The sequence below is a fragment of the Zalophus californianus genome, chromosome 12 (assembly GCF_009762305.2).
Source record: "Zalophus californianus isolate mZalCal1 chromosome 12, mZalCal1.pri.v2, whole genome shotgun sequence".
Lineage (NCBI taxonomy): Eukaryota > Metazoa > Chordata > Mammalia > Carnivora > Otariidae > Zalophus > Zalophus californianus.
Genome location: NC_045606.1, coordinates 21188584 through 21216230, shown reverse-complemented (window position 1 = coordinate 21216230; position 27647 = coordinate 21188584). Strand labels below are relative to the sequence as shown.

At 37.1% G+C, this 27647-nt stretch overlaps 2 protein-coding genes across 4 annotated transcripts in view; one reads left to right on the top strand and one right to left on the bottom strand.

Moving 5' to 3' along the window:
- The window catches only part of CCDC146 (coiled-coil domain containing 146), a 124382-nt gene that overhangs the window by 55325 nt on the left and 41410 nt on the right, over window positions 1–27647 (bottom strand). The gene's annotated exons all lie outside the window — the stretch shown is intronic.
- FGL2 (fibrinogen like 2) lies at window positions 21155–27539 on the top strand. The gene is made up of 2 exons (XM_027573882.2): window positions 21155–21873; window positions 24160–27539. The coding sequence occupies exons 1-2, from the start codon at window positions 21258–21260 to the stop codon at window positions 24864–24866; spliced, it is 1323 nt and encodes a 440-aa protein (XP_027429683.1). The 5' UTR covers window positions 21155–21257; the 3' UTR covers window positions 24867–27539.

The window sequence follows — 27647 nt, the reverse complement described above, 5'->3', positions numbered from 1 at the left end:
CAGTGGTTACCACCTGAGACACCTCCAGGCAGAATCACTTCTTTTTCTGTATTTTTAGATGCATCTATTATTGTACACATTGTACACTACTATCAAAATATGTTTAAACATGTTTCTCCCACTAGGCTATGTGTTCTTGGATGACAGAAAGCCTACCTTACTCATCTTTGAGCCCCAGCACATGGATTGGTATCTTGTAAGGGCTCGATAATTTTCACCAAACTGTTCCTGATCTAGGCTTATCTTAAAACAAATGATGCAGTTGGAAGAACTCTTGTTTATTCACTTACTTGTCAGAGAAGGTGGGTATAAAAGAGGAATAGGGCAAGGTAACTTGGCCTGAACATAGACTCGAAAGAGCAGAGAATGTGCTGTACAAAACCAGCTACATCACCCACAGCTTCTCTTCTTCCTTCTGTGTGGTTGGCAAGGTGCACAGGATGAGCAAAGAGGTCTGGGACTGTTCCCCCGCAGCTACCTTGTCCCTCCTCTGGTGGCCTACCCCAGGAATGCGAGGGGGAGGCACCAAATGGCAAACAGGACCTCCCAAGAGTTAAGGAATCAAATGTAGTGGACATTGTGGACGAATAATGCGATTGCTTAGCTATATGTAAGACATCAAAGTTCTACTATTTTAAGGTAACATGTGCAGCCAAATAAATAAAAAGCATGCCTAAGCGTGTACATGCTAGAGGGTGGCATTCCTGTAAAACACTCACATTTGTCCCACTGAAGCTGCCATTGCTTGGAACTTTATCAATCATTTATCCCTAGTTTAAAATTTTCCCCCTTTTCTTCCAAAGATCATGAGGAGAAATGGTAGTAGGCTGGAGTGGCCATAAGCCTGGGAAGCAGGAAATGAGCCAGATTGAAACCCAGATGCCTCTTCAAGAGCTTCAAAGGGTGAACCAATGACGAAGAGCGAAGAACTTAACTGGGCCAAAGTCATGAGGGGCAGTCACATAAGGGTCAGAACTAATCAGAGTCAGGAAACAGAGCCGGGTTAAAACCAGTGAATGACTCAAATAATGTAATATATGTTAAAAAAAAGAAAAGAAGTAGAGGATAGCAGGAGGGGAAGAATGAAGGGGGGAAATCAGAGGGGGAGATGAACCATGAGAGACGATGGACTCTGAAGAACAAACTGAGGGTTCTAGAGGGGAGGGGGGTGGGGGGATGGGTTAGCCTGGTGATGGGTATTAAAGAGGGCACATTCTGCACGGAGCAGTTATGCACAAACAATGAATCATGGAACACTACATCAAAAACTAATGATGTGTGGTGATTAACATAACAATAAAAATTGGTAAAAGAAAAAAGAAAAAAACCAGTGAATGACTAATGCCACAAAATAGGAACCAGAAGAGTAGGGGATGGGGGCAAGCGTGACATGGGCCCCAGAAAGGATTGTGTTGCCAGTGGACTCTGACCAATCAGCTTTCAGTCTTTCACACATAGAGTCCCACCTTTAGTGCACCTTTAAAGATCTTGAGTGGGTTTAAGCAATAAGAACCCTGAAAAGCTGGGGTCCTTAAGGACCTTAAGGCCAGGACATTTCTCACATAAGGATTGTAAATGTATGAAGGTCATGTCCACAGCTGGTCAGTTGTTCATCTCACTTTGTAGTTCACAGACCAAAGCCCCTGCTCTGACCCTCTCCTCAGGGGGTGGATCCCTGGACCTGGCTGTTCTCTCTGCTGCTGAGTAGGTGTGGGCCCCACCATCAGGCCTCCTCTGGTGTGCCCACAGCACCGCCCCTCCCAGCTGACTGCCAGCCCGGGTCCCCCAGCTCTGGGCCAGGAGGTGATAGGTAGGGGATATAACCTCTTCCCACAACAAAAAAACTTGGGACTTCTGGTGTCCACCTTCCTGTTTTGAAGATGCTCTGCCAACAGAGCTCTTGCCAGTACTCACAGTAGGGCCCTCCACTTCCCCTTCTAGCAGAGGCAAATTGTGAGGGACAATAAGGTCTTTCACTGCTTATTGCAGAAGTGTTCTTTAAAAAAGAACAAAAACCCAAAGTTGCAGCTTGAATTTCCCCATTGATACCATAAAATGGAAACTTGGGAGCAGAATATGGGGATGTTTGAGTTCCACTCTTGTTTTTTTCTTTTTTTTTTTAACAAGAACATTTTTTACTTGATGCATACTTCAGGATACATGGTTCTAAAAGATATATATATATATATATATATATATATATATATATAAAATATTTCATCCAAGAATTACACATTTTCCTCAAGTACACATAGAAGAATCCCCTGGTTAAGTCACATAAAAAGAGACATAACAAATATTACAAATTTAAGAAGACTGAAATCACACCAAGCATATTTTCCAACCACAGTGGTACAAAACTAAAGATTAGCAATAAAACAGAGCTGGAAAAGCTACAATGTACATATTAAATACTTAATATGTAAATATTAAACAACACAATGCTGCACAAGCAATGGGCCAAATAAGAAATCGAACAGCAAATCAAAATATGTCTCAAAACAAAAGAGAAAGAAAACACAATATTCCCAAATTATGGAATGCAGCAAAAGCAGATGTTAGAGTGAAATTTATGCTATAAATGTTTGTATTAAGAAAAAGAGTTCAAATAAACAACTTGACATTATACCACAAGGAACTAGAAAAAGAAGAAACTTAGCTGAAATTTAGTAGAGGAAGGAAATAACAAAGAAAAACCAGAAATAAATAGAGACCAGAATAAACAGTAACTTAACATTGAAAGTGATGACCAGTTTTTCCAAAATAATAAAGAAAATTGGCAATGTTTTAACTACATTAACTAGGAAGAAAAGAGAGAAGATTCAAAAACCAAAAGGAGAGATGGAAAAGATAACAGATACCACAGAAATACATAGTGTGATAACAGATTGCTATAAACAATTCTGTACTGACAAATCAGATAACTTAGGGGAAAAAACCCAAATGATTTCTAAAAACACACAAGTTACTAAGATTGAATCATGAATCTTGAATCCAAGAAATAGGACATCTTCTTAGACCAGTAACAAGAAAGAAAGTTGAATTAGGAATCAGAAATCTCTCAGCACAGAAAAGCCCAAGACCACAAAGTCTCATTGTTGAATTCTACCAAACAATTAAAAAAAATAATGACAATCTTAATCAAAATCTTACAAACAGGGGAATAGAGGGAACACATTCAAAATCATTCTGTGAGGCCAGTATTACCCTGATATCAAAGCAGGATAAAGACAATACAAGAACAAAGAAGTCTAGTTTATCTGAAATAAGTATTGCTACTCTGGCTTTCTTTTGACATCCATTTGCGTTATAAATGTCTCTCCACCCCCTCAATTTCAATCTGCGGGTGTCTTTTGGTCTAAAATGAGTCTCTTGTAGGTGAGTTCCTAAATCCTGGTAGTGTATTTGGACAAGCCATTTCATTTTTGTTAAATTTATGCCAAGTATTTTATCCTTTTTGATTCTATTGTAAATGGAATTGTTTTCACAATTGCATTTTTAGATTATTTGTTGCTAGTGTGCAGAGGCCATTCAGCGTTTATTAACCATGAAAACAGAGGCCAGGCTTCATCATCCTGCCTTTTTGTGTGTTCTACAAATGTTTAAGTTAGGGCAGAATATCTTTGACCGTCTTGTTCACTTGATGTATCCTGAGCATCTAGAATAAGCTGACACTAAACTACACACAAATATTTAATGAATGAGGCCACTATATCTCATACATTCCTCAAAGTACATATCTTGTCAGTGTTGAAGTCTTGCTCACATGTCTGTCTACCAGATGAAAAGCTCTTTGGAGGCAGGGATCATTCTAGTGCCCCAAGAACCTTGCTCAGCACATACATGCCCGAAGAACCTAAAAGTCTCTGGCAGAGTGGGGGTGTGACATGAAGGATTGAACATCTCACAAAAGGAAATTTCAACATACGGCTTTCCCTCTCCACATACACATGTGAATTGGGCCAAATGATCATCAAGGACATCACCAAAAGAAAATAAAGAGGTCAGTCTAGGAGGAACACCAGCAGCCTGAGGGGTGTTTGTGTGAATGTGCATGTGTGCACATGTGTATAAAGGTAAGATGACATAAACTTGATATTGATTGTGGAAGATTTATGGATTGGTTGACTGTATGTGGAATATTCATTGCCTATACAGTTGGGAATGGAATATTAAAGTGCCTTTGAATAGAAAATTTGTTCAAACATTTTCTCCTGACTCCTTGCCACACAGGGGAAGTCCTCAACTCAACATGATCTATCTCTGAGGATGCATTACTCAGCCCGTACTACTTCCACCCAATCTACTTCAGTAGATTTATGGCCCAAATTTAAGTACCAGAGAGATTCAAATCCATAAATAAAGCAGAAAATCCAATATCTGAATATTTGAATCCTAACAAGAACTCTTTAAAGGGCAAGATAATAGAATTTTTTATAACCAAATGGGTATCATAAAGTGTTACATGTGAACATAAGGTAAGATCCTAAAAATCTTCTTAGTTTATGTACCAACATGAACCATTTAGTCACCTTATAAATTTTTTAACATACTGCAATTGAGTGGTAACAGATGGATAGCTATTACCCATGGCAATTATATAACAAATTATCTTGGAATTTCCTCAGAAAAGGGTGGAATATTCAGAAATTAACAGTTTCCCGAGAAGTCTGGTTTCTATGATATTTGGAGACATAGTTTGTTAGCTTGTCTTAATTTTGGAAAAAGGAAAGAAAACCATGTAATACCACCAAGTATAATTTTAACTTTCTTCACTTGATACCAACTTTGATACCAAGCAAAGTAAAGTAAAAAGAAATGAAAAAAAAAGTTAAAAAAAAAAGATTGTAGCAAACATTTCACCAAACACAGCTGTTTCTTGTTCACTAAGTCAGCTATTACAAAATATTTTAATGTGCCTTCTGGCAAACACACATAGCCTCATTTCATGGAAATGCCACATTTCCAGTTATTCCTGATAGCTTTTAACAGTTTAAGGATATGCAACCATTTCTACAAATTTCCCTCCCTCCCTCATTTCTTTTCCTTCCTTCCTTCCTTCCTTCCTTCCTTCCTTCCTTCCTTTCTTTCTTTTTCTTTCTTTCCTACAGATTTCTGTATCAAGAAAAGAAGGTAAGACACTACCTAATCTTTAAACACATGTAAGATAGACCTTAATTCATGTCATAAGAGCATATTTCACAACTGCAAAATAGTAGCCAATAGTATAAATATATTCTGAAAATGTTACTATGCACAATTTAAAAATAAGATTAGAAAATTACCTAGCAACATTTAAAAATTGGTAGATTTTACATAAAAATGGAATTTTCAGCTTCTCTTTAAAAATTACTAGATTTGATAACACTGAATTCATATTCCAACATTACAACAATCAATTGACATTTAGCAGAGGCTGACTTTCAGAGATATTTAAAGAGACTGCCCCTTTTAAAAGGAGCACAGTCTGCCTCACCCATTCCATGTATGGCTCATGTGCTAATATCTTGGCTGTTTCACTTATTTATGTTACTTTTATGGATCTTGTAGGCATTTGAGATTGGGACTCTGTACATATTTTATGTTATATGTATATGACATATATACCTAAAGGTAGAAAATAATTAAGAGAATGGCTCCATTTATAAAACTCTTGCACAAACTTTTTGGAGTGTCACATTCCTTGGGGTTGTATCTGTCTCTTTTGCCTATCTGTGTACCTACCAGAGCACAAGGGTGTATGACTGCCTCGTCTGAGGTTAAGAACTTGACAGGGGCGCCTGGGTTGCTCAGTTGGTTAAGCATCTCCCTTCGACTTAGGTCATGATCTCAAAGTCTTGGGATCAAACCCCACATCAGGCTCCCTGCTTAGCGGGGAGTCTGCTTCTCCCTCAGCTCCTCCACCTGCTCATGCACACGCACTCTCTCAAATAAATAGAATCTTTAAAAAAAAAGAAAAAGAACTTAACAGTTTAAAACTTGAGATTTTTCTTACTGTTTTTCCATTTTAGCTCCTGATAAATTTATCAAATAAACATGAATCTGATAGTTTTTTGACTAATTGACATATTTAAAAATTATGTAAGCTTAAATATTTTATTATTTGGATGCTGAAATGAATTTTCATTTCAATAAAACACATGGAACAAAAAATAAGCTAAAAAGATTATGAAGACACTGAAAAATTGTCAGTCAGCTAAATTTTCTTGGGGCTGAAAAACAGGAAACATTCAGTTAACATAAAGGACTTCAAAAAAAAAAATCTACAAACATTACCCTTGCAGTTGACTATCCCTTTGGTTCTGTACTTTACGAGATTTGACCAGAAAACCCCAAAATAAACAAACAAACCCCTGTAATTTGTAAGGGAAGTGCAGATAAATTCTTAACAACTTACTCCAGTAGTTACCATTTTAGTAGAGGTTTGGGCCAAATAGGAAATGAGCATCTAGTAATGTAGTCGAATGGGAGAATTATTTCCAGGCAAGTCAGGCACCAGCACACTAGAGATTCCAAAGGGGAGTTAAAGGGACAAAAAGAATGTATTTATAAGTAGCATAATTCGGGGCACCCGGGTGGCTCAGTCAGTTGGGCATCCAACTCCTGGTTTTGGCTCAGGTCATGATCTTGGGGTGATGGGATCCATCCCCAAGTCAGGCTCCATACTCCGTGGGGAGTCTGCTTGAAATTCTCTCTCTCCCTCTGCCCTTCCTCCTGCTTGTGCACTTTCTCTCTCTCAATAAATAAATAAAATCTTTAAAAAAAAGCATAATTTATGACTTGGGGTAAGATGGAAGACTGGAAGTTCCTTTAAGGTAGGGACTCCCATCACTAGAGCCCAAGTTCTGCCCCATGTGGAACTCACAAAGACTTGAGTAAGTGAACGAAAGAGTACATGTGACTGCTTAGCAAATAGCAGTCTTTCAATAAATACTTACTAAATTAAATGAGTAATCCCTGAAATGAATTTACTCAATAAATATTTGCCAAATGAATGAACACACAAAGAGTACAAATTAGTCACTCTTCTATCTTTTATTCAAAGTAGTGCTTAACATTTTTTTTTTAAAGATTTTATTTATTTGACAGAGAGACAGCGAGACAGGGAACACAAGCAGGGGGAGTGGGAGAGGGAGAAGCAGGCTTCCCGCGGAGCAGGGAGCCCGATGCAGGGCTCGGCTATGTGTTGTTTTGTGTATATTATATCTCATTTAGTCTTCACAATCACCCTATAAATAAGTATTATAATCCAAAATTTTCAAAAATAAAATTAAAAAAAACTTTTTTATTAACAGTAATAACAATGGCAACAAAACTCAAGATGGTTGAGAAACTTAACCAAGTTTACAAAGCTGGTGAGAGGTGCTTTGCAGGGATTTGGCCATAATCCTATTCTGTTACTTATTTTTGTGAATTAAACTCAGAAATGAGTAGCATAGTCTTGCTGATAGCATGGAGACAGTGTGAAACATTTAGAGAACTTAAGGTAATATAGGTTGGCAAACATGAAAGACCATGCAGAGGTGGACGATATCCATGAATGAACACTATATAAATTGATGCTGTGAGGAAGGATGGAGGAAGAAGACATATTAGTTCATTTCAATCTCACTTAGAGTATAAAACCAAGAGACAGTAGTCAAAATTAATTAAAGAGGATGAAGTGTATTATATAATGTTATGAATATACAGATAACCATTATAACAACACAAATCTTCATAAATTCCAGAGGCTATGCTATGAATAAAGACAGATATATAAATATAAAGGAGGGATAAACATTGAAATAGAATTATCCTGTAGGAAGAGGGAGGGAACAGGGTGGAGGGCTGGGGATAGAAGTTAGAATTCTTTGAATATACTTTGTTTTGGAGAACAGTAGAACATATAGAACAGTACCTTAACTATAAAATTAAATTTAAAAGCAATTTTAAAAATTGAAAACAAAATCAATTGAATTTAACTATGTATCAAGTTGGTGCATTACTGCATGATAATAAAGAAAATTGTATAGGACAATTAGAGAAGTGTGAACACTGGATATCTGATGATATTAAGGAATTTATGTTAGTTGGGGAAAGATGAAAATGGCATTGTGGCTACATTTTAAGGGAGTTCTTGCCTTTTAGAGATACATAGGGAAATATTTATAAACAAAATGCTTTGATAATTTAGGGATTTGCTTCACAATAATCTGGAGTTTGGTGGTATAGGAAATGAGTGGGGAATGAATCAAGATTGTCCATAATTTGAAGCTGGGTTATGGGCACTCAGGGCTACACTGTATGATTTTCTTTTGTATAGGTTTGAAAATTTTCAGTATAACAGGATGCCTGGGTGGCTCAGTCAGCTTAAGCATCTGCCTTCGGCTCAGGTCATGATCTCAGGGTCTTGGGATCAAGTCCCACATCGGGCTCCTTGCTCCGCGGGGAGTCTGCTTCTCCCTCTGCCTGCCGCTCCCCCTGCTTGTGTCTCTCCCTCTGACAAATAAATAAATAAAATCTTAAAAAAATTTTTTTTCAGTATAAGGTTATACATTTCTTGATAACCAAAAGTATCAGAGTTAAAATATCCAAGTGAGTGTGACCTAAAATACTTCAAAGGCTATCAATTTAATCCAATAATGTTATGTTGTCTATATGTAACAATATAGTATAATAATCAATATTATAATATACTTAATCATCAAAATAACCAACTTTACTTTTAAACAAAATCCGTATCAATTGGCTTGATTTCCTACCTTAATTACTGAACTTAGCTCTACACAGAGCTAAGAGAACCTTTGGCTCTCCTCAAAACCCGAATCTATCCTCAGAGAATGAATATTTGCCAGTCATAGAGGTGATGAAAAGAACCTACCAAAGCATTAGAATAGACTATGTGGACTAGTTTAAAAAGAAAGCACAAAGAAACAAAATTCGCCTTTTGATACTATGAATATGGTTCTGAATTACTCATTAAACTTAGAGACTACACCTTAATTCCACAGAAGACAAGAGTGTTAGCAATAATTAATATTCCATCGAAGATTTTTACTGAGGGTATCCTCATCCTGAGCACTGAAACCTAGATCAGCGTAATTATCGTGCATTGCAAACTATCATAGATTTATAAATGTGTTATTGTAGAGATGAATAGAATGTTACACACAAAGAAACTTGTGGAAAAATGTCAACAGTCTAAGCTGTAGTGTTGGGCGCCTGGGTGGCTCAGTTGGTTAAGCGACTGCCTTCGGCTCAGGTCATGATTCTGGAGTCTCGGGATCGAGTCCTGCATCGGGCTCCCTGCTCGGTGAGGAGTCTGTTTCTCCCTTTGACCCTCCCCCTTCTCGTGCTCTCTCTCTCATTCTCTCTATAAATTAAATAAAAATAAAAACTTAAAGAAAAACTATAGTGTTTAGGTAAGGCTTCAGTTTAATAGTTAATATACACATAATAATATATGCCAGAAAAAATGTATTAGGAGCCTTGAATACATTATCTCATTTAATTCTTCTAATAATCCTATGAAACAGGTATGTCACAGAGAGGCTGTGCTCTAAGGAGAGAAGCAAGGATTCAAACCTGCAGAACCATATAATAGAAAAATACATGCAAAAATACGAATGGTTCTCACAAATACAACAGAGAAGGAAAAAACTCAAACACAAAAAATACATTTTGTATGATTCTGTTTACATCAAATTTAAAACATAAAACAAAGGAAAACAAAGTATGTTTAAAATATACACAAGTATATAAATATATAATCTATATGTATGTAAATGTACATAAGTATGTAAATATACAAAGTAAATTTAAAATATAAAACAAAGTAAAGCAAAGTATGGTGTTTAGGGATTCATGCTTAAGCGGTAAAACTGTGAACAATAAAATAAGGATTATAAAAGTCAGAACAGTAGATACTACAGGTTGAGTGGGTATAAAGGGACTTTCTGGGAGCTGGCAATATTTTATTTTTTGACTTGGGTAGTGGTTGAGTATTTGACTTGAATTGTACATCATATTTTGGACACTTTTAATCTATGTGTATTATACTTCAAATTTTTTAAAGATTAAAAACTGTAGTATGGCTTATTTTTTTATATAAAATTACACATTCAGAAAAATGACTTAAAATACTCCAAAATGTTAATAAAAGTATTATTACACTTAACAACAAAAAAACCAAACAACCCAATCCAAAAATGAACAAAGGACCTGAATAGACCTTTCTCCAAAGAAGAATATAAATGGCCAATAAGCACATTAAAAGATGCTCAACATCACTAATCATTAAGAAATGCAAATCAAAAGCACGAGATACCACTTCACACTCATTAGGATGGCTGTTATTGAACAGATACTTGTACACCAATTTTCATAGCAGCATTATTCATTAAAGTCAAAGGTGGAAACAACTCAAATGTTCATCAGCAGAGGAGCAGATAAACAAAATGTGGCATATACATACAATGGAATATCATTCAGCCTTAAAAAGAAATGGTATTCTGGGGCACCTGGGTGGCTCAGTCATTAGGCGTCTGCCTTCGGCTCAGGTCATCATCCCGGGGTCCTGGGATCGAGCCCCACGTCGGGCTCCCTGCTCGGCGGGGAGTTTGCTTCTCCCTCCCCCACGCCCCCTGCTTGTGTTCCCTCTCTCACTGTGTCTCTCTCTGTCAAATAAATAAATAAAAATCTAAAAAAAAAAAATGGTATTCTTTCTGATACGTGCTACATGAACGGACCTCGTAGACATTATGCTAAATGATATAATCCAGTACAAAAATACAGATATTTTATGATTCCACTTACATGAAGTACCTAGGATAGTCATATGCATAGAGACAGAAAGTAGAGAATAGTGATTACAAGGAGTGGGAGAGCAGGGAATGGGGATTTATTGTTTAATGGGTACAGAATTTCAGTAGAGGGCGATGAAAAAGTTGTAGAGACAGATGGTGGTGTTGGTTGTACAACAATGTGAATGTATTTAATGCCCCTGAATGTACACTTAAAAATGGTGAATTTAATGTTATGGATATTTTACCATGATAATAAAAAAAGGATTAGTTTTCATATGTATTTCTGTATTTTCTAATCTTTTTTACATTGAGCAAGTATTTCATTTATAATCAGAAGAAAAAAGTTTTCGGGTGCCTGGGTGGCTCAATTGGCTAAGCGACTGCCTTCAGCTCAGGTCATGATCCTGGAGTCTCAGGCTCGAGTCCCTCCTCGGGCTCCCTGCTCAGCGGGGAGTCTGCTTCTCCCTCGGACCCTCACCCCTCTCATGCTCTATCTCATTCTTTCTCTCAAATAAATAAATAAAATCTTAAAAAAAAGTTTTCAGGAAAGGGATTAAAAAAATTGGTCACATGCCTTCTAGAATGCAGCTCTGGGCAGGGTGGGGCAAAAGATGTCTTTTTTAAAATAATTATTTTGGGACGCCTGGGTGGCTCAGTTGTTAAGCGTCTGCCTTCAGCTCAGGTCATGATGCCAGGGTCCTGGGATCGAGCCCCTGCATCGGGCTCCCTGCTCCACAGGAAGCCTGTTTCTCCTCCCACTCCCCCTGCTTGTGTTCCTGCTCTCGCTCGCGCTCTCTCTCTGTCAAATAAATAAAATCTTTAAAAAATAAAAAATCATTATTTTAAGAATTTATACTCTAAGCCAGACAACACAAACAATCATAGCCAGGGAGACAAATGGGAAAAAATTATGGATACAGATTAGTATATATTGGAGAAATTGTCTGAATCATTTTCATGTACAACAAGGCATGTGAACATAGCACATTTGGGAACTCCCAATTATTTTGAAAGACCTGAAGAAACTGTATTCTTTCTAAAATCCCAGAAGCATTGTATTAGGAAAGTTTTAATATGGGTAAACTATATTTTGGTGGAATTTTTCTGTAGTCTAGCAACAAATTAAGAGTACTATACAGATCAATCCAGAATTAGCTAGAAAAGCTAGCTTGGAAACTGGAAGACCTGAGCAGCCTTGGTCAGGGTTGCACAGATCATTTAGCTTTTCCTAGACCTGTTCACTCATCTGTAAAATGAATGGGTTGGTCTTGATAAAATGAAACATCATTTCCTGAGGTTTTGTGGCACCCTGAAAAGCTTGCAATAACTGTTTAATATTAAAGTTCCTTTAGTAAACTCTAACACTATTTGTTCTAAATATTTTATTTTTTAAGATTTTATTTATTAGAGAGAGTGGGTGAGAGAGAGCATGAGCAGGGGCAGAGGGAGAGGAAGATTCCCCTGCTGAGCAGGGAGCCCGATGCAGGGCTCGATCCCAGGACCCTGGAATCATGACCCGAGCCAGAGGCAGATGCTTAACCGAGTGAGCCACCCAGGTGCCCTGTTCTAAATATTGTATATCAATGACTGGAATATATGTTTAGTATATTCACCTTCCCCTTGACAACGTCATTTTGCTATTTGCTATAGTACTGGTGTTTCAAAACATGAAAACTCAAGGAATTACAAGGAATTGAGTTGTTAGGAAAGTGAATAGTTCCACAACAAAACTCCTTTAAACATTTGGAAATCAGATATGCTGGCTAAAAGTTCACACTGTTTGTAAAGTTAAGCTGTTTGGAACTTGTATGTCCTAAAAGTTTATTTAACTTTGCGGATGGGCAATATGATAATATAATCTGAAGCACCTGTGGACACAACTAAGGCCACTGTTGAAATGATGGGGAAGGCGTTTATCTTTGATGCCCTGATGCTCTGATTCCAATCCTATCCTATAACTTTGTTCTCTCAGTATCCATTCCAGAAAAAAAAAAAAAATCCTATAAAATTAGCTTTACATATGGATTTAATATCTTCATTAAATAAAAGATCACGGTACAGCTCCTACCATGATTCAGTTTTGCTCTCCTCCCCTCCCCCCCCAGTCTTTTTTCTTTGTTTCTTTGTCTTTTTGTCTTTACCCCACCAAACTCCTTCTCAGGGCTCCACTTCATTCCACTATATTTCTGTCTTCTATGTTTGGGTGGGAATTAGAGGGAAAAATTATAGAAGATGGGCACATAATAAGCAGCAGATGTTAGCTATTTGTGGAGCAATGAGGAAGAGCAACTTAAACTTGGCCTAGATTTTCCACGTCAGGCCAAGCTCCCCTTCCGGTGCCTGCCTTAGAAAGGAGAAAAGTAAAATTCCCCAATGCATATGCTGCTTCTCCCTCCTTACCCCCACTGCTTCACCCTACAGAAGCAAGATATAAAAAGGAGGGGAAAAATAGGAAAGGAGCCAATGTAAAAAGCAGAATGTGTTAATATATTTACTCTTGTGTTTTTATATTTTCAATACTACAGCGATGTCTTTATTCTGTGCATTCTGCAGAATTTATAATTTGCTGAATTGATAAACCCTACACTCATTAAGTAAGTTTTAGACCTAGGGAAGCTACATATGCCATTTGTATGGGATAAGGTTTTCTTTTTAAAATCCCTTTTGTTCTAAATGCTTTTTCTGCTTTGTAAATGAAGATCTTGGAGTGGTGGTTGTTAGGGATAGGTTAAGAAGCAAAGAAACAAGCCTAATAAAGGAGAGAAATGGGAATTTCTCTTCTCTACCCAGACAGCATATCTCCCAAGTAGAAGTGATTATTTACAGCCACTATACAACCTTTGTGGTCTAATTTGGAAAAAAATGACTTGAAAAGTGGCCATTTCAAGAGTAGCAAAAGGAGAGGCCAACGCCATGGTATAGTGGGAGGGAAATGGGTTCAGAAGAGGCCTTTGTGTGCCCTAAGGCCAAACATATCGCCCCTGCCCAAGGCTGGCTCAGGCTTGGAACATGTTCCTCTACAAATTAAAGCTCCACCAAGTGAGGAAAGTGAGTGTTTTTTTACCCTTGTTACCCCAGGGCCAGTACAGAGCACGGTTCAATAAATGCAAAATAAGTATTCATTGACCAGATGAATAGCTAAAACAAAGTAGATCTTTATAGTTTTCCATTGGAATTAATGATTTAATTAAAGGATAGTCTGTACTTTTTTTTTTTTTTTTTACATTTTGATGCTTTGCTTTGCTCTTACGTGGCTTCTAATGAGTAACATTTAGAATCATAAACCATTACAGCTGAAAGGAGACTTAGTGATCTCTAACTTAACTTTCTCATATTACAGATATGGAAATTAAAGCCAACCTAAGTGGCAAGAAAGTGGAGGTTTCCTCACTAAGAACATGAGTTCCAAGACTATCATCCTAAGGCTCTTTTCAATGTATCATGTCATGTTATTTTTGAGATGATCACAGTAATGAAGGAAGATTTAGTTTAAATTTATATTTACATGTGACTGACAAAACTTTTGTGTCTGTCTCCTCTTCTTTTTGTGAAGCAGCAATTATTGCAGATAAACTTTGTATCAATTGTCAAAGACATGCCAAATCATTGGTACATGCACACATAATCAAAATAACTTTGTATGAGGAAAGCTGTGATCAATAATAGTGGATACTTAAAAATAAAATAAGGAGCAAGCAGTTTTACATCTGTAGATCATGATCATGAAGTAGTTTCTTCTACCCTGAAAGATTTTCACTGAAAAGAACAGGAAATGACTCAAATCATAGATATTATCAAACTAGAAGCAGAAAAAGAAATAAACTAAATAAGATAATGCTGTGCCTCAGAATGCTACACTGTAAATGCTTAAAAAGATTTCCTAAGAACCGGGAAGATCTAAGCAGTGTGTTTCAAATGTTTACTATTTACCAAATGTAATCCATTTCATAAATTTTCTTTACTTACCAGCACAGTGGAAATCACCTTTAAGTTAACCTTTATTGAGAGTTCACATGCTGTCATATGTATTTCATAAAATAAACTTGAGTCTTTTTAAAAACGAGTCTCAGAGTAAAGACAGGCTTTTAAAAGATATGCATTCAGCATGAAATCATCCAGTTAGCATGGAATTAGTTTAATATTTTCCTCTTTAATATTTTCCACTTTTCCATAATAATTCTTTAAGATGCATACTATTCTGATGAATGAACTGAAATATTAAAGTAAATCCTTTAGCTAAGTTGTATGACTTAACTTATACATTGTAACATATATGACATATAGAATACATTATACAGCATATAATGTATCTACATGTAATATGTTATACATAATATAAATTTATATTTATATATTATTTTAAAATGCCAAATAAACCAATACCCCAAGGAAAGCAAGTGCTGAAACAGGTAAAACCAAATTAACCATCTCAACTTAGAATGAATGAACAGGTATTTTCAAGAATTTAAAGCCATGGATTTTGTAATAGTATACATTCAGTCCTCATTATTCATGGACTGTGTGTTTGCAAATTCATTTGCTCATTAAAATTTGTTTGTAACCCCAAGATAATACTGGCAGGCTTTGGGGATTTGTAGACATCCCTAGAATGGTGAACATTTTGAGTTGCCCAACGTGCAGGTGAGCTCAAAGAAGGCAACACTCTGCTGTCTTGCTTCAGCTCTCATACTGTAAACAAGTATCCTTTCTGTGGTCTAAGGGTCATATTTTCCACAGTTTTGTGCCTTTTGTTGGTGATTTCACTGTTGAAAAGGGCCCCTGAGCTTAGTGCTGAAGGGCTGCCTGGTGTTCCTAAGTACAAGAAAGTTGTGAGGCACCTTATGGAGAAAATACTTGTGTTAGGTAAGATCCCTTCAGGCGTGAATTATAGTTATCTTGGCCGTGAGTTCCATGTGAATGAGTCAACAATATAGAATAAGATGTTTTTAAACAGAAACCCATTTAAAACAAGGTTATGTATTGATCAGTTGACAAAAATATGACCAGAGGCTCACAGAAACCTAACCCAGTATGTCCCCTGGGATCAATGGTTCAGTATTCGCTAATTCAGGGTTTGCAGTGATCTTATAGGAAATAACTACCAGAAACAATGAGAGACAAAGAGAAGGTGCAGAAAGCCATGATCTGAAACAAAAAGAAAGACACAATTTGATTTTCACGATTTCTTTACTATGTTTTTATTGTTTGTTTTGTTTCAGGAATATAAAAAGAAATAAGATCAATTTTTGATAAATAAAAATAAATAGATTTTGTTTCTCCAACATTCGTTATATGAAGTTTTCTAAGTCTCTGGAAATTAGATGACAGCAAAATTAGATGTCATGACCCATGGATCTCTTGGATCCTTCATGATCCCTGGCTTGGTGTAGGGTACATGGTAAAAAGAGATTCTGTTGATAGATAATGACTGATGGACATCTCAAGACTCCCATGGGATATTCCAGTTTCATAAAATTTTAGCTGAGGAGCCCTGAGTTACCCCACTGAAGATCTGGGCCCACTAGCATGTCAAATAACTATATATTCTGTAGTCTCATAAAAAGTGGAGCCTTGGATGTTTCTGCCCTATACTTCTTTTGAACCACAACCCTTAAGGATTCACAAAATGGATCTTTAATAGTAGGTCCATACTAGAGGGATTTCTAGTCTGCATCTATGCTAGTGAGGTAATTGCAAGACAGCTCAAAGAAACTATGAACCATTATTCTAGTTTTAACCCAAATCAGGCAATTCTTGATCTCTCTGTGGGTTGCTGAAATCAGGGTATTGTTTAAAGTTCTTTTTCAAATTTATGATGAACAAGGACTAAGATCGCTAAGGAATATTAAAATAAACATTATTTGCTGTTGACATTTCAAATCATGTAGTTTAAAAAGTGAATGTTTTAAATTCTTTATTATCCTAAAAGGACATATTCCCTAAAGTATAATCAAATGCTCTGGAATCTAATAAATCAGAAACTAAAATATGTTAATACATGTACAATCAGTGAAAATATCTCAATGCTATAAATGATTGTCATATTGACTTCCTTTGGTACAAATAGAGACATAAAGTGTTTCCTTTAAAAAAAATGGCATTAGAGGAAATGGAAGTTTACTTTTGAAATCTGACCCAGATACAGTAAATGCAGATCCTCCCTTGAATATACTTTGAATAAGAAAACAATAAAGAAGTCTGAATATGTTGTGACTATAGACTGATACAATTAATTTTCACACGTGGCTTATGGAAATTCCACCAGATGTTGGTGCTAAATAATTTGTTTAGATCTGAAAAACAAATCTGTAAATGGGCATAACGTGTCAGCTCTGGGTTGAAGGCAGATGTGGGGAAGAAGGGAAGATTCTGACGCTGCCATGAAGAGTCAGAGGATGATACTCAAGTCTGGGCAGACTGGAAATGAGAAAATCCAGAAAGACTTTCCAGCAAAAGGGAGGAGGGAAAACGTGAAGGTCAGATGATGGGAATTCCACAGGCGTTGAGGACAAAAAGCTCTTCAAATTTGTGATTATCTGACAGCTGCCTGCTTGAAACCTTCTCTCCTAGTCTTCACGACACTGCACTCTTCTGGTCCTTGTCCTGTTTCTTTGGCCATCCTCTTGGGTCCTGTGGTTTCAAGTTGATGTCCACACGTATCCTGAGGATTTCATTTCTAGATGTCCAACTGTTCGGTAGATACTCCTATTTAACGGCTTGTCAGTGTATTCAGAACTGATACTTCTACACTCTTCCCAACCTGTGGCTCACTCCTTACTCTCATTGCCACATTACTTAACGTCAACCAGGGTCATATTTCATAGTTCTCCATTTCCCTCCATTTCTGATCAGTGATCAGATCTCATGGCTCCTGTCACTCCTTGGTAATAATGTCTGCAAACACTTTACCACCCCTCCTGCCATCACACTAGTACCTCTCACCTAGGACTCCCATTTCCTATTGGTTTCTAGTAGAAGATCCATTCCTAAAAATGGTCCTGGGCTGGCGGGGGAAGGTTCCTACTGCTAACTAACATTTGAAAAATGCAGCAACCATCACTTTCCTCTTGGCCAGCCATAACACACTTTAGCATATGACTGATATTTCTCAGATCCGCTTGTCCTGAAACTCTATTCATCAGCATCTAGCTACTCATGTTCCAGGAAACACACTCTGGGAAACAAAAACTTGGACTATCTAAACGGCCTCTACACTGCTCTCCTTGCCTGATCTTTCCCTTTCCAGGGCCTCGAGAATTTCATTGATAGATTAATTTCTTTAAAGTGCTTAACTGATTATATTATTCCCTTGCTCAAAAACCTTCAGTGGCTCCCCATTGATCTAAGCAGTGATTAAGCACCAGGTTCTCCACAACATGGTACGAATATACCTCTCCAGTGTTATCTTTCTCCCTACGTGGCAGTGTGGCATGGGAGAAAAGACATGAACTTTGAAGTCAGATCCAGGTTCAAATTCCAACTCTGTCTCTTAAAGACTATAAAACAGGGGCGCCTGGGTGGCTCAGTCGTTAAGCATCTGCCTTCTGCTCAGGTCATGATCCCAGGGTCCTGGGATCGAGCCCCACATCCACTCCCCACTCAGTGGGAAGCCTGCTTCTCCCTCTCCCACTCCCCCTGCTTGTGTTCCCTCTCTCGCTGTGTCTCTCTCTGTCAGATAAATAAAATCTTTTTTTAAAAAACCTGTAAAACAGGTAAGTATTTAATGCTTTGAGCCCTTTCTTTGCTCATCTGCAAGTGCACATGGTAACTGTAGAGATGGGAGGATGTAGTGACATAGTATTGGTGAAAGCTTCTCGAATAATTGTAGCACACCCTCTCTGGCCCCTCTCTGGTTATAAACTCATTAGTCAGGTTGAACCTCTTTCATGTTGTAGTCACTTAAGGCCTGCCTGCAGGAAGTGACCAGTGATTTTTTAAATTAAGAACCCAGAAACAAACAAAAAACAAACAAAAGAACCCAGAGGATCACCTGCCAGTGTCATTGAGAACTAACAAAGCAGTTCTCTACCCTTATTTGGGGAATTTTCTATGGATCCTCAAGGGACAGGAGCCAGTTCCTATAGCACATCCACGCTTTTTAGGTGGAACCATACCACTGGCCCTTGGCTAGGTGGGGGTGCAAGGTCCAAGACTCAGCAGTAGTGCTTGGAAAAGCAAATCCTTGATTCAAAGAGATGAAACAAAAGCTGCACTTTTGTTAGATTCAGAAACTTTTAAATGTGCTTATGATTTACTTCAAAGTCCAGAGTGAAGAAAATACAAGGTCCTCAACAGCCCTGCCTAAGGAGGAAACAGGGATTTTTGTTTGATTTGTTCACTAGTGTAGCCTAGTGCCTGAATAGTGTCTTGCATGTAAAGGATGCTCAGTTAATATATGATGGAAGGAGGGATGGAGGGATGGTGGATGAATGAATAAATGAATGAATGAATGAGGCCATGGCATGCATTTTAGAAATGATCTATCATAGTGCTCAATATATATAGAAGGTCCTTAATAAATAACTGGCTAAATACATAGATTGTACCCTAGCCACTTAAGGGCATTTAGTAATGTACCTTAAACTAAATATTATTCCTATATATTTTTACTTTATAAAGTATTTTTATGTATTACCTATATTATCATCATTCTCTTTCTTTTAAAATGATCTATTCATTCATCTATTTCTCCCCTCAAAACAGGAGAGTGTCACAGCTTAAAAGCAAGTGAGGAGAGAAAATGAAATTAAAAGGTTAATTAGATATTTTTAGTCAAAAAGTTAAAAGAGTTTGTCTAAATTGGTTTGCACTGAATGGAATGAAGAGAAAACAAACTTCATTTTTTAAAAAGCTGGAAGAAGATGGAGGAAAATGAGGCATAACGTGTGCAGAATGTGTTTGATAAACTTGTTGAGAAAGAATGTTACACTTATAACACCACATTTGGTACACACTTCACTCAAAAGTTTTTATAATTATCATTCTCGTATGAGGGAAGAATAGCCAGATACCCCCTTCACAGCTATAGGAACCAAGGCTCAGTAAAGGTAATGATCTATACTGCCAATAAGAGGTAGATCCAGGGGTGGAAGCCAGTTCTTCCAAGTATTCAGGAAAAAATACAATTGTCAAAGTGTAGAGCGAGCCTGACACATTTAGAGAACATGAAGAGTTAGGGTGAATAGGGTACCTGGTTGGAATGAAGGGGGTATATGGAAAAGTCACAAGACATCAATTTAAAGAAATAAATAGGAGACAGATTATAGAGTACCTTGAGTAATACAATAAAGAATTTGGGTTTTTATCTATATCAATTATTTTGATATTATTTTTAAAGCCAGAAAAAATCCTCTTTAAAATAAAAAACCTGATATGAGATGCCAAGATGCAAAACAAATTAAAAGTAGGTTGTTTCTCCAGTTGAAGCTGTTCTGCCTTCCGGCCCCTCAGCTTTTGAGGAGAAAAGGTTGAAAACGGCGCAAAAAGGTTTAAACCAAGAAAAGTTTGAAAAGGCATGAGTGCTGACATGTGTTTGGGCAAGGCAGAGACGAGCTAGTGGCAGAGGGACCCACCGTGGGAGGCAGAGAGCGCGGACACGGGGTTGCCGGTGGGAAGGGAAGGCGAAGATGCTGGGAACAGGAGGGGACTCAGAACAGAGCCGGGGAAGTTCAAAGATGCAGTCGTGGGCAACTGTAGGACGCGACCGACTTCACAATCACAAAAATGGTGAAGGCGAAGGAGAAGGCTGCTGGTTTTGGCGAAAGGCAATGACGTACTTTTAAATGTGTTTTTGTCATACAGACATTTGCTCTGCACTGTGCTAGGGCCAGAGGAATGGAAATCAACCCCTTTCTCTCTACCAGTTTTCTTCCCTTTTTCAAATAGATGAAACAAAAGTGCATGGCATGAGTCAGAAAGCTGCACTTCTTGGCCTATTTCCAAATTTCAAGTGCTTAAGTTTTCACCTGAAAGTCCAACATGAAAACTTTACAGAATCCTCAGACCCCATTCTAAAAAGGAAAAAAAAAAAAAAAGACCATTTCCATTTTTGTAAACTTTCTGTTCTTCCTTCTGGATAACTAGCACATTAGTTTTTATCTTTAAAAGCTTGTTTCCCCCGATGGCATGAAGTACAATTGATTTCGAGGGTAATTATTGTGAAATCCAAGATTTGTGTGTGTCTGTGTGCTTTAGAAACTAAATGATAAAAGTGAAACGTGAGGATATGCGCATCCAATCAACTACGGTAATTCTGATGCATATTCTTCTGAGAATCAATACCAGGTCTTGGCAAGCGGCGTGTAAAGAGTACAGGCTCCTCTTCCTCTGTGTTTCTGAAAGTGGTGATGCAAGCGCTCCCGCCCTTTTCTGAGAACACAGAACAGAACGCCTGACTCAGGCAGGCAGCTGCGGCTCTTGAAACGGCGCCGGCCCTGCACGCTCCCTCCTGGGGTGAGCGCTGCCACCAACATGAAGCCAGCCAGCTTGTGCTGGCTGAGCTCGGCTGTCCTTGCTGCTTACAGCTTGTTGGTTGTGGCAAACAATGAAACGGAGGAAATTAAAGATGAAACGGCCAGGGATGCCTGCCCGGTGCGACTAGAAAGCAGAGGGAAATGCGACGAGGGCGGCCAATGCCCCTACCAGGTGAGCCTGCCCCCGTTGACGATTCAGCTCCCCAGGCAGTTTGGCAGGATCGAGGAGGTGTTCAAGGAAGTCCAGAACCTCAAGGAAATGGTAAATAGCCTGAAGAAATCTTGCCAGGACTGCAAATTGCAAGCTGACGACAGCCGGGACCCAGGCAGAAATGGACTGCTGTCACCTAGCCCGGGATCCCAGGGAGAAGCCGATGACAACAGAGTTCGAGAATTAGAGAGTGAGGTGAACAAGCTGTCCTCTGACCTAAAGAATGCAAAGGAGGAGATCGACCTGCTTCAGGGTCGCCTGGAGAAGCTCAATCTTGTAAATATGAACAACATAGAAAATTATGTTGATAGCAAAGTGGCAAATCTAACTTCAGTTGTCAATAGTTTGGATGGCAAGTGTTCGTCTAAGTGTCCCATTCAAGAACAAATACAGTCACGTCCAGGTATGTACAATGTATTCTTACCAGTTGTTCATGACTATTATACAACTAGATAGTAAACATTAACCTGACCAAATAAGTTAAATACATGACAGAGGAAATAAGTAAGCCTTTTAGTCATCAAGGTAGTAGAGGAAAAGCTAATATCTTTGCAAATGTGGCCACAGAAATTATATAAGACTTAATTACAAAAATCATAATTAGTTCTGTATCCTGTGAAAGCACTTCCAATTTCAAGGAGCTTATTTGCTAATGCCAGAGCTACACAAAAACTGGAGTAGAGAGATATTAGTTCTTAATGTTTCAGTGCATTTAACTTACCTCTTCACTGAAATGTTTGAAAACAATAGAGATAAGGCAATATTTCCAGTTATGCTTTGTTCATTGGGACTCAAGTTTCCTGTGGTTGGCTGACTGCTCCTTCTCATGTGGCCACAAGGAATCTTTGAAAGATTTTTGCTTATCTACAGTTGGTAACCCCAAATACCTAGTGAAAACAGGAGATTTTATAGATGGAATAAAAGCATCTATATGGCTTCATGTGTGTGCAGAACTTTTTGCTTCGAGTGGTCCAAAAACATTTTAAGGGGAGAGTTTTGGCATACCAGAAGACCACAGACTTAACTACTACTTCTTAACTACTTAACTACTACCACGATGCCCACAAACTTCTAGCTGTGGCACTGGTTCTTCCAAATGCTGCCTTTGTACCTGAGTTCCTGGGACACTGCTCCTGATGGTCTTGCTACATTTTGGAAAGCCATCTCTGCATTAAGACCTCCACTTACCATGAGTGTGAGGTTGGAGGGACATGATGCCTGGGACAGAGGTCACATTCATTTGGAACAAGCACCTCATGCGTGCTCCATCCCTAGGGGATCTGCCAGGGATCTGAAGGTAGGGAGGGCTTTCAAGGACCACTGTTGCTAATACTTTTGGCAGGCTGTATCTGAATGTATCCTGCACTGCAAGGCAGAGGCTCACGTCTTAGTGTCATCTCTGGGCACACATTAGATTTGATGCTGCATGGCACCTTGTAATGATATGCACAATTTTCTACCATCTATCTTTGTACTGAAAGTTTGGGGGACATATTGGAATACTGTGAGTTCTAAACACACATGAATAGATTTTTTGTGCCTCTGAGTAGCTCATATTAAATTTACCTTATCTGGCCCAGATCTTTATAAGAAATATTTGAGAGTAAATATCTGTATTTGATTCCTACAGAACCATGTTAACTGATTATTATACTTGCCCTGGACATAACCACCTGTTGTTTCTTTCTAGAAACCAAACATATGAAACACTGGCTAAATACTTTCCAGATAATAAATTCAGAATAAGAATACTGGTATATTATTTTTAAAAATCTTTTTTTTTTACTCGATCTTCTTCATTTAGTTGTCAAGCAAGGAAAACAAATGTGAATTTATGATCAATTCTGTACGTTAGAATTTTAACACATCATTTGGAATATATCCTATAAAACTTTATGAGAGAGGAGGGTATCAACCCCTTGAGGTGAAAGGACATAGAAACTTGTGCTTTTTCAATGATATATTAATACATGCCAAATTGTCATTTGAAAAAAAGATATGCTCCCTTTGGGAGAAGGCATGGTGCGTATTGGAACAAATAAAACAATACCTTGAATTTAAAAAAAAAAAAAAAAAAGAAACTTGTGCTTTTTCTGTATACGTGGAATGCAGTTCTGGGAAGTTGGAAGCATCTGACCTTTAGGACCAAGGAATGTAGTAGTTACAAGAATAACCTTTACAGCCAGCCAGATCTCAGTATGGGTCCTGGCTCTGCCACTTGATGCTTCTGTGAACTTGGGCAAGCCACTGATTCTCTTTGAGCCTAAATATCCTCACCTACAGATTGGAAGTAATACCTACATCATAAGGTCAATGTGCAGAGTAAGTGTGAAAATGTTAAGTCTTTGGCAGAATGCCTAGAACACATAAGTAGCACTCACTAAATATTAACTAAACTACTAAAACTACTTTATTGATGGGGGTCTCGTTGTTGTTCGTTGTGAACATTATCACTATGATTACCAACCAAGAGTCATGTTGGAGAGCCTTGTCTGCTTTTATAGCACCAAGTTCTTATTCTGAGGCCTTAACAAACATTTGCTAAACAGGCTCAAGTGAGTTTTGCAGAGCAGGGTTTCATTAACACCTTCGACTGAATTATCAAACTGCTTTTGTAAATATAAAGAATTTTTAAGATGCACAGTTTTTATTAACAGAATCCAATGCCTTTCTCTTCTTGCCCCTTCAGTTCAACATCTGATATATAAAGATTGCTCTGACTACTACACAATAGGCCAAAGAAGCAGTGAGATCTACAGAGTTACACCAGATCCCAAAAATAGTAGCTTCGAAGTTTTCTGTGACATGGAGACCATGGGGGGAGGCTGGACAGTGCTGCAAGCCCGTCTCGACGGAAGCACCAACTTCACCAGAATGTGGCGAGACTACAAAGTAGGCTTTGGAAACCTCAGAAGAGAATTTTGGCTGGGGAACGATAAAATTCATCTTTTGACCAAGAGTAAGGAAATGATTCTAAGAATAGATCTTGAAGACTTTAACGGTGTCAAACTCTATGCCTTGTATGATCAGTTTTATGTGGCCAGTGAGTTTCTCAGATACCGTTTACACATCGGTAACTATAATGGCACAGCTGGAGATGCCTTACATTTCAGTAAACATTACAACCATGATCTGAAGTTCTTCACCACCCCAGATAGGGACAATGATCGATATCCCTCTGGGAACTGTGGGCTCTATTACAGTTCAGGCTGGTGGTTTGATGCATGCCTTTCTGCAAACTTAAATGGCAAATATTATCACCAAAAATACAGAGGTGTCCGTAATGGGATTTTCTGGGGCACCTGGCCTGGGATAAGTGAGGCACAGCCTGGTGGCTACAAGTCCTCCCTCAAAGAGGCCAAAATGATGATTAGACCCAAGCACTTTAAGCCATAAATCACTAATGCTCATTCCTCTGAGTATTCATTACCTAATAGGGCAATTAATTCCTTTAGCACTTTGGAATATGTTTCATACTCCTTTTCTGTGACTAAAAATTTATCTCTAAGCAGTGGGTTCTTATGCTACACAGCATTTGAAATAAAGCTGAAAAAATATACATTTTAAAGGAGTTCTTTGTTGCTGTTACACTGTTATCCAAATGAATACTTGCAAAGCAAGTGGGATTATTGAGAATTACACAAGTAGATTTATGATTTTCTTAACTTCTATAATTAAAAGTTTTCTATTTACTTGTATTACTCACTATAATTATGAAATCATTGTTTATTTAGCAAGCTGGATTTTTACACAAGTAATCTGAATTTTTATTGTGACTTAAATACAGTTAATGGTAGATCACTCTTTTCAGGCTGTCCTCAGTTATTGGATATTTCTTTGTCTCTGAATACCCTAATCCTCATTCTGAGATAAACTTTCTCAATTTATGGCATTTACTTTGGTTCAGGAAGACCCTACAGCATTTTAGTTCTCAGATGAAGGGAAATATATAGAATTAAACCTGTTCAGGTACTATTTGTGAAATGTAACATATTTGTCATTTAAAATATTTTAAAAGTGATAGCATAATGTCACTCCTAAAAGCATTCAGAAAATTCAACCTTAAAGACCATGGTTTCAAGGTAATTAATTCACAGTTAATAACTATTTAGGTGTTGCATGGTGAAAACTGCTTTAATATAAAAATTAGCTTCCTTTGCTCTGTATGCACTATAGTTTTTAAGATTGCTCACTACTGTGCGTGACTACTAGTAGGCTTTCTTTTGGAAGGATAGGTGTGGGTGGGGAATAAAGCATTTATTTATAGACTAGAATACTCTGAAGGCCGAAGCATTTATATCCAAAGCAATAATTTCATTAAGTGATTCACTTCATAGAAAGCTAAGTTTTATAGGACGTATGAATTTTGAAATATATAGTAGTTCAAATATTATGTATTTCAATCCTAACTGGTGTATTGCTTATTTTTTTTAAAGCTTTAAATACAGGTGTTTATTTTTTTAACCAAATTAAAATATCTGACACTTTTATAATTCACTAATTCTGGAGTGTGGGTATCATTTTTAAAACATTATAAAAAGTAGTGTGTTAAATTTCATCACTGTAAAAAGGGATCATTTCAGAGAGAACAGTAGTATTCTGTTGAACATTTAAAAAAATACTCTAGAATAAAATTTGAATAAAATAATGTGAGCCATAGAAATATATTTAATCTTTAATTTCTAGTTTGTTTCTACTACAGTAACCAAGTTTTCAAAATAAACTCATGAAGATGCAACTTTACTCCTTTGAAAATGATTAAGGAGGATAGTTGCTTTAGGTAACAAATTAACTTTTTCAAATATTGCCCTTTATAGAAAAATCTAACCAAAAAGAAGCAAGATATTCTTTAAAAAATATATGACATACAAAGTTCTCAGTACGCATGATAAAAATTAGGTTATTACGAACACTATTAAAATGTTAAAGCAAGAGAAATGCAGATAGAATTATGATGACCAAAATGTAAAATATCATTATAGATTTCAAAGGATTCATATCTACTCAATAGTTTAATAGATGTAAATGTAACCGATTTACTCTTCATTTCTCTCTCTTTTCTTTTAAAAAAAGATTATGAAGATTTCGATATACAGTGTATTTATTTCAGATAAGAGGATTTTCATTTACTATATGTAATTATTAATATATGTGTAGGTTTCAGTAAATTTCTGTGATCAAAAATGGACTCGTCAGGCAGGATCTTATCCCCTCAAACTTCTATTTCTCACACAATGAAAAAAAGAAAAAAAATGGACTCTTCATGAAATAACAGTTCTAAAGAAAAAGAGCTCATATAGTGAGTGTCCACTGACTTAATGGGAACGAGGTATCATTTCAGGAGATTTGGCAAATAATTCATTAACCCATGTAAATATTCAAAAGCTTGTCCTTTTATCTTTCTACCTTATTTCAAAGGATCAAATTTTATTTTCGATTATACTTTTATGGTACTTTTCTAATAAAAATTTCTGTGACATAGAAATTTCTTTTTGAAATCATTTCATGTCATTTATAAAAAATATATTTTATACTTTGATATCTTTAACATGTTGATGGAAACAGATTATATCTGGGAGTCTTTTGCCTTAACTATTCACTAATATATGCTAATGTTCATAAATGTGGATTGATTATTAACAAATATTTCAGTCTTGGTTCCATTTTAAAGGCTAATATTTATCTTAGTTAAGACTTTATTTCTAAGCTTTATCATTCTTTGAAAATGTTGACTAAAATTAGTCCTTAGAAATTCCAAGTGAAACTAATTCACTCATTGCTGAGAAGAAAGATCACATTTTTCTTATAAGCAGTAATGTTTCAAATGAACTAATGACACATCTGTCCAGTAAAATAAAGAGCTTAAATATATGAAGCATGAAAGATATCCTGGTAACAAAATTTGTTGGTCCTTATTTTTGAATGGCTGCTCAAGGAAAGTTTTTAAAAGTTAAAGTGATAGATAAAGTCATGATAAGCTTTTGTTTAGAATTCTTATTTTCTTTTATGTATAAATAGGTTTATGTCTTTAACAACCCTGTAAAATAAAAGATTTAATCTTCACCTCTATTTCTGCAATGTGGAGACCTTAAATAATACTGTTTGTAAAATAATATTTATATATTTACTCTTGTCTGAAAAGTTGCATAGTGTTTACCTAATTAGGCTTTACCTTTG

What these genes read in the sequence shown, in the direction of transcription:
- FGL2 (XM_027573882.2), top strand. Translation starts at nt 21,258, where the DNA reads ATGAAGCCAGCCAGCTTGTGCTGGCTGAGCTCGGCTGTCCTTGCTGCT. An exon ending in ACAAATACAGTCACGTCCAG is followed by an intron (nt 21,874 to 24,159) that starts GTATGTACAATG and finishes TTGCCCCTTCAG; the next exon opens with TTCAACATCTGATATATAAA.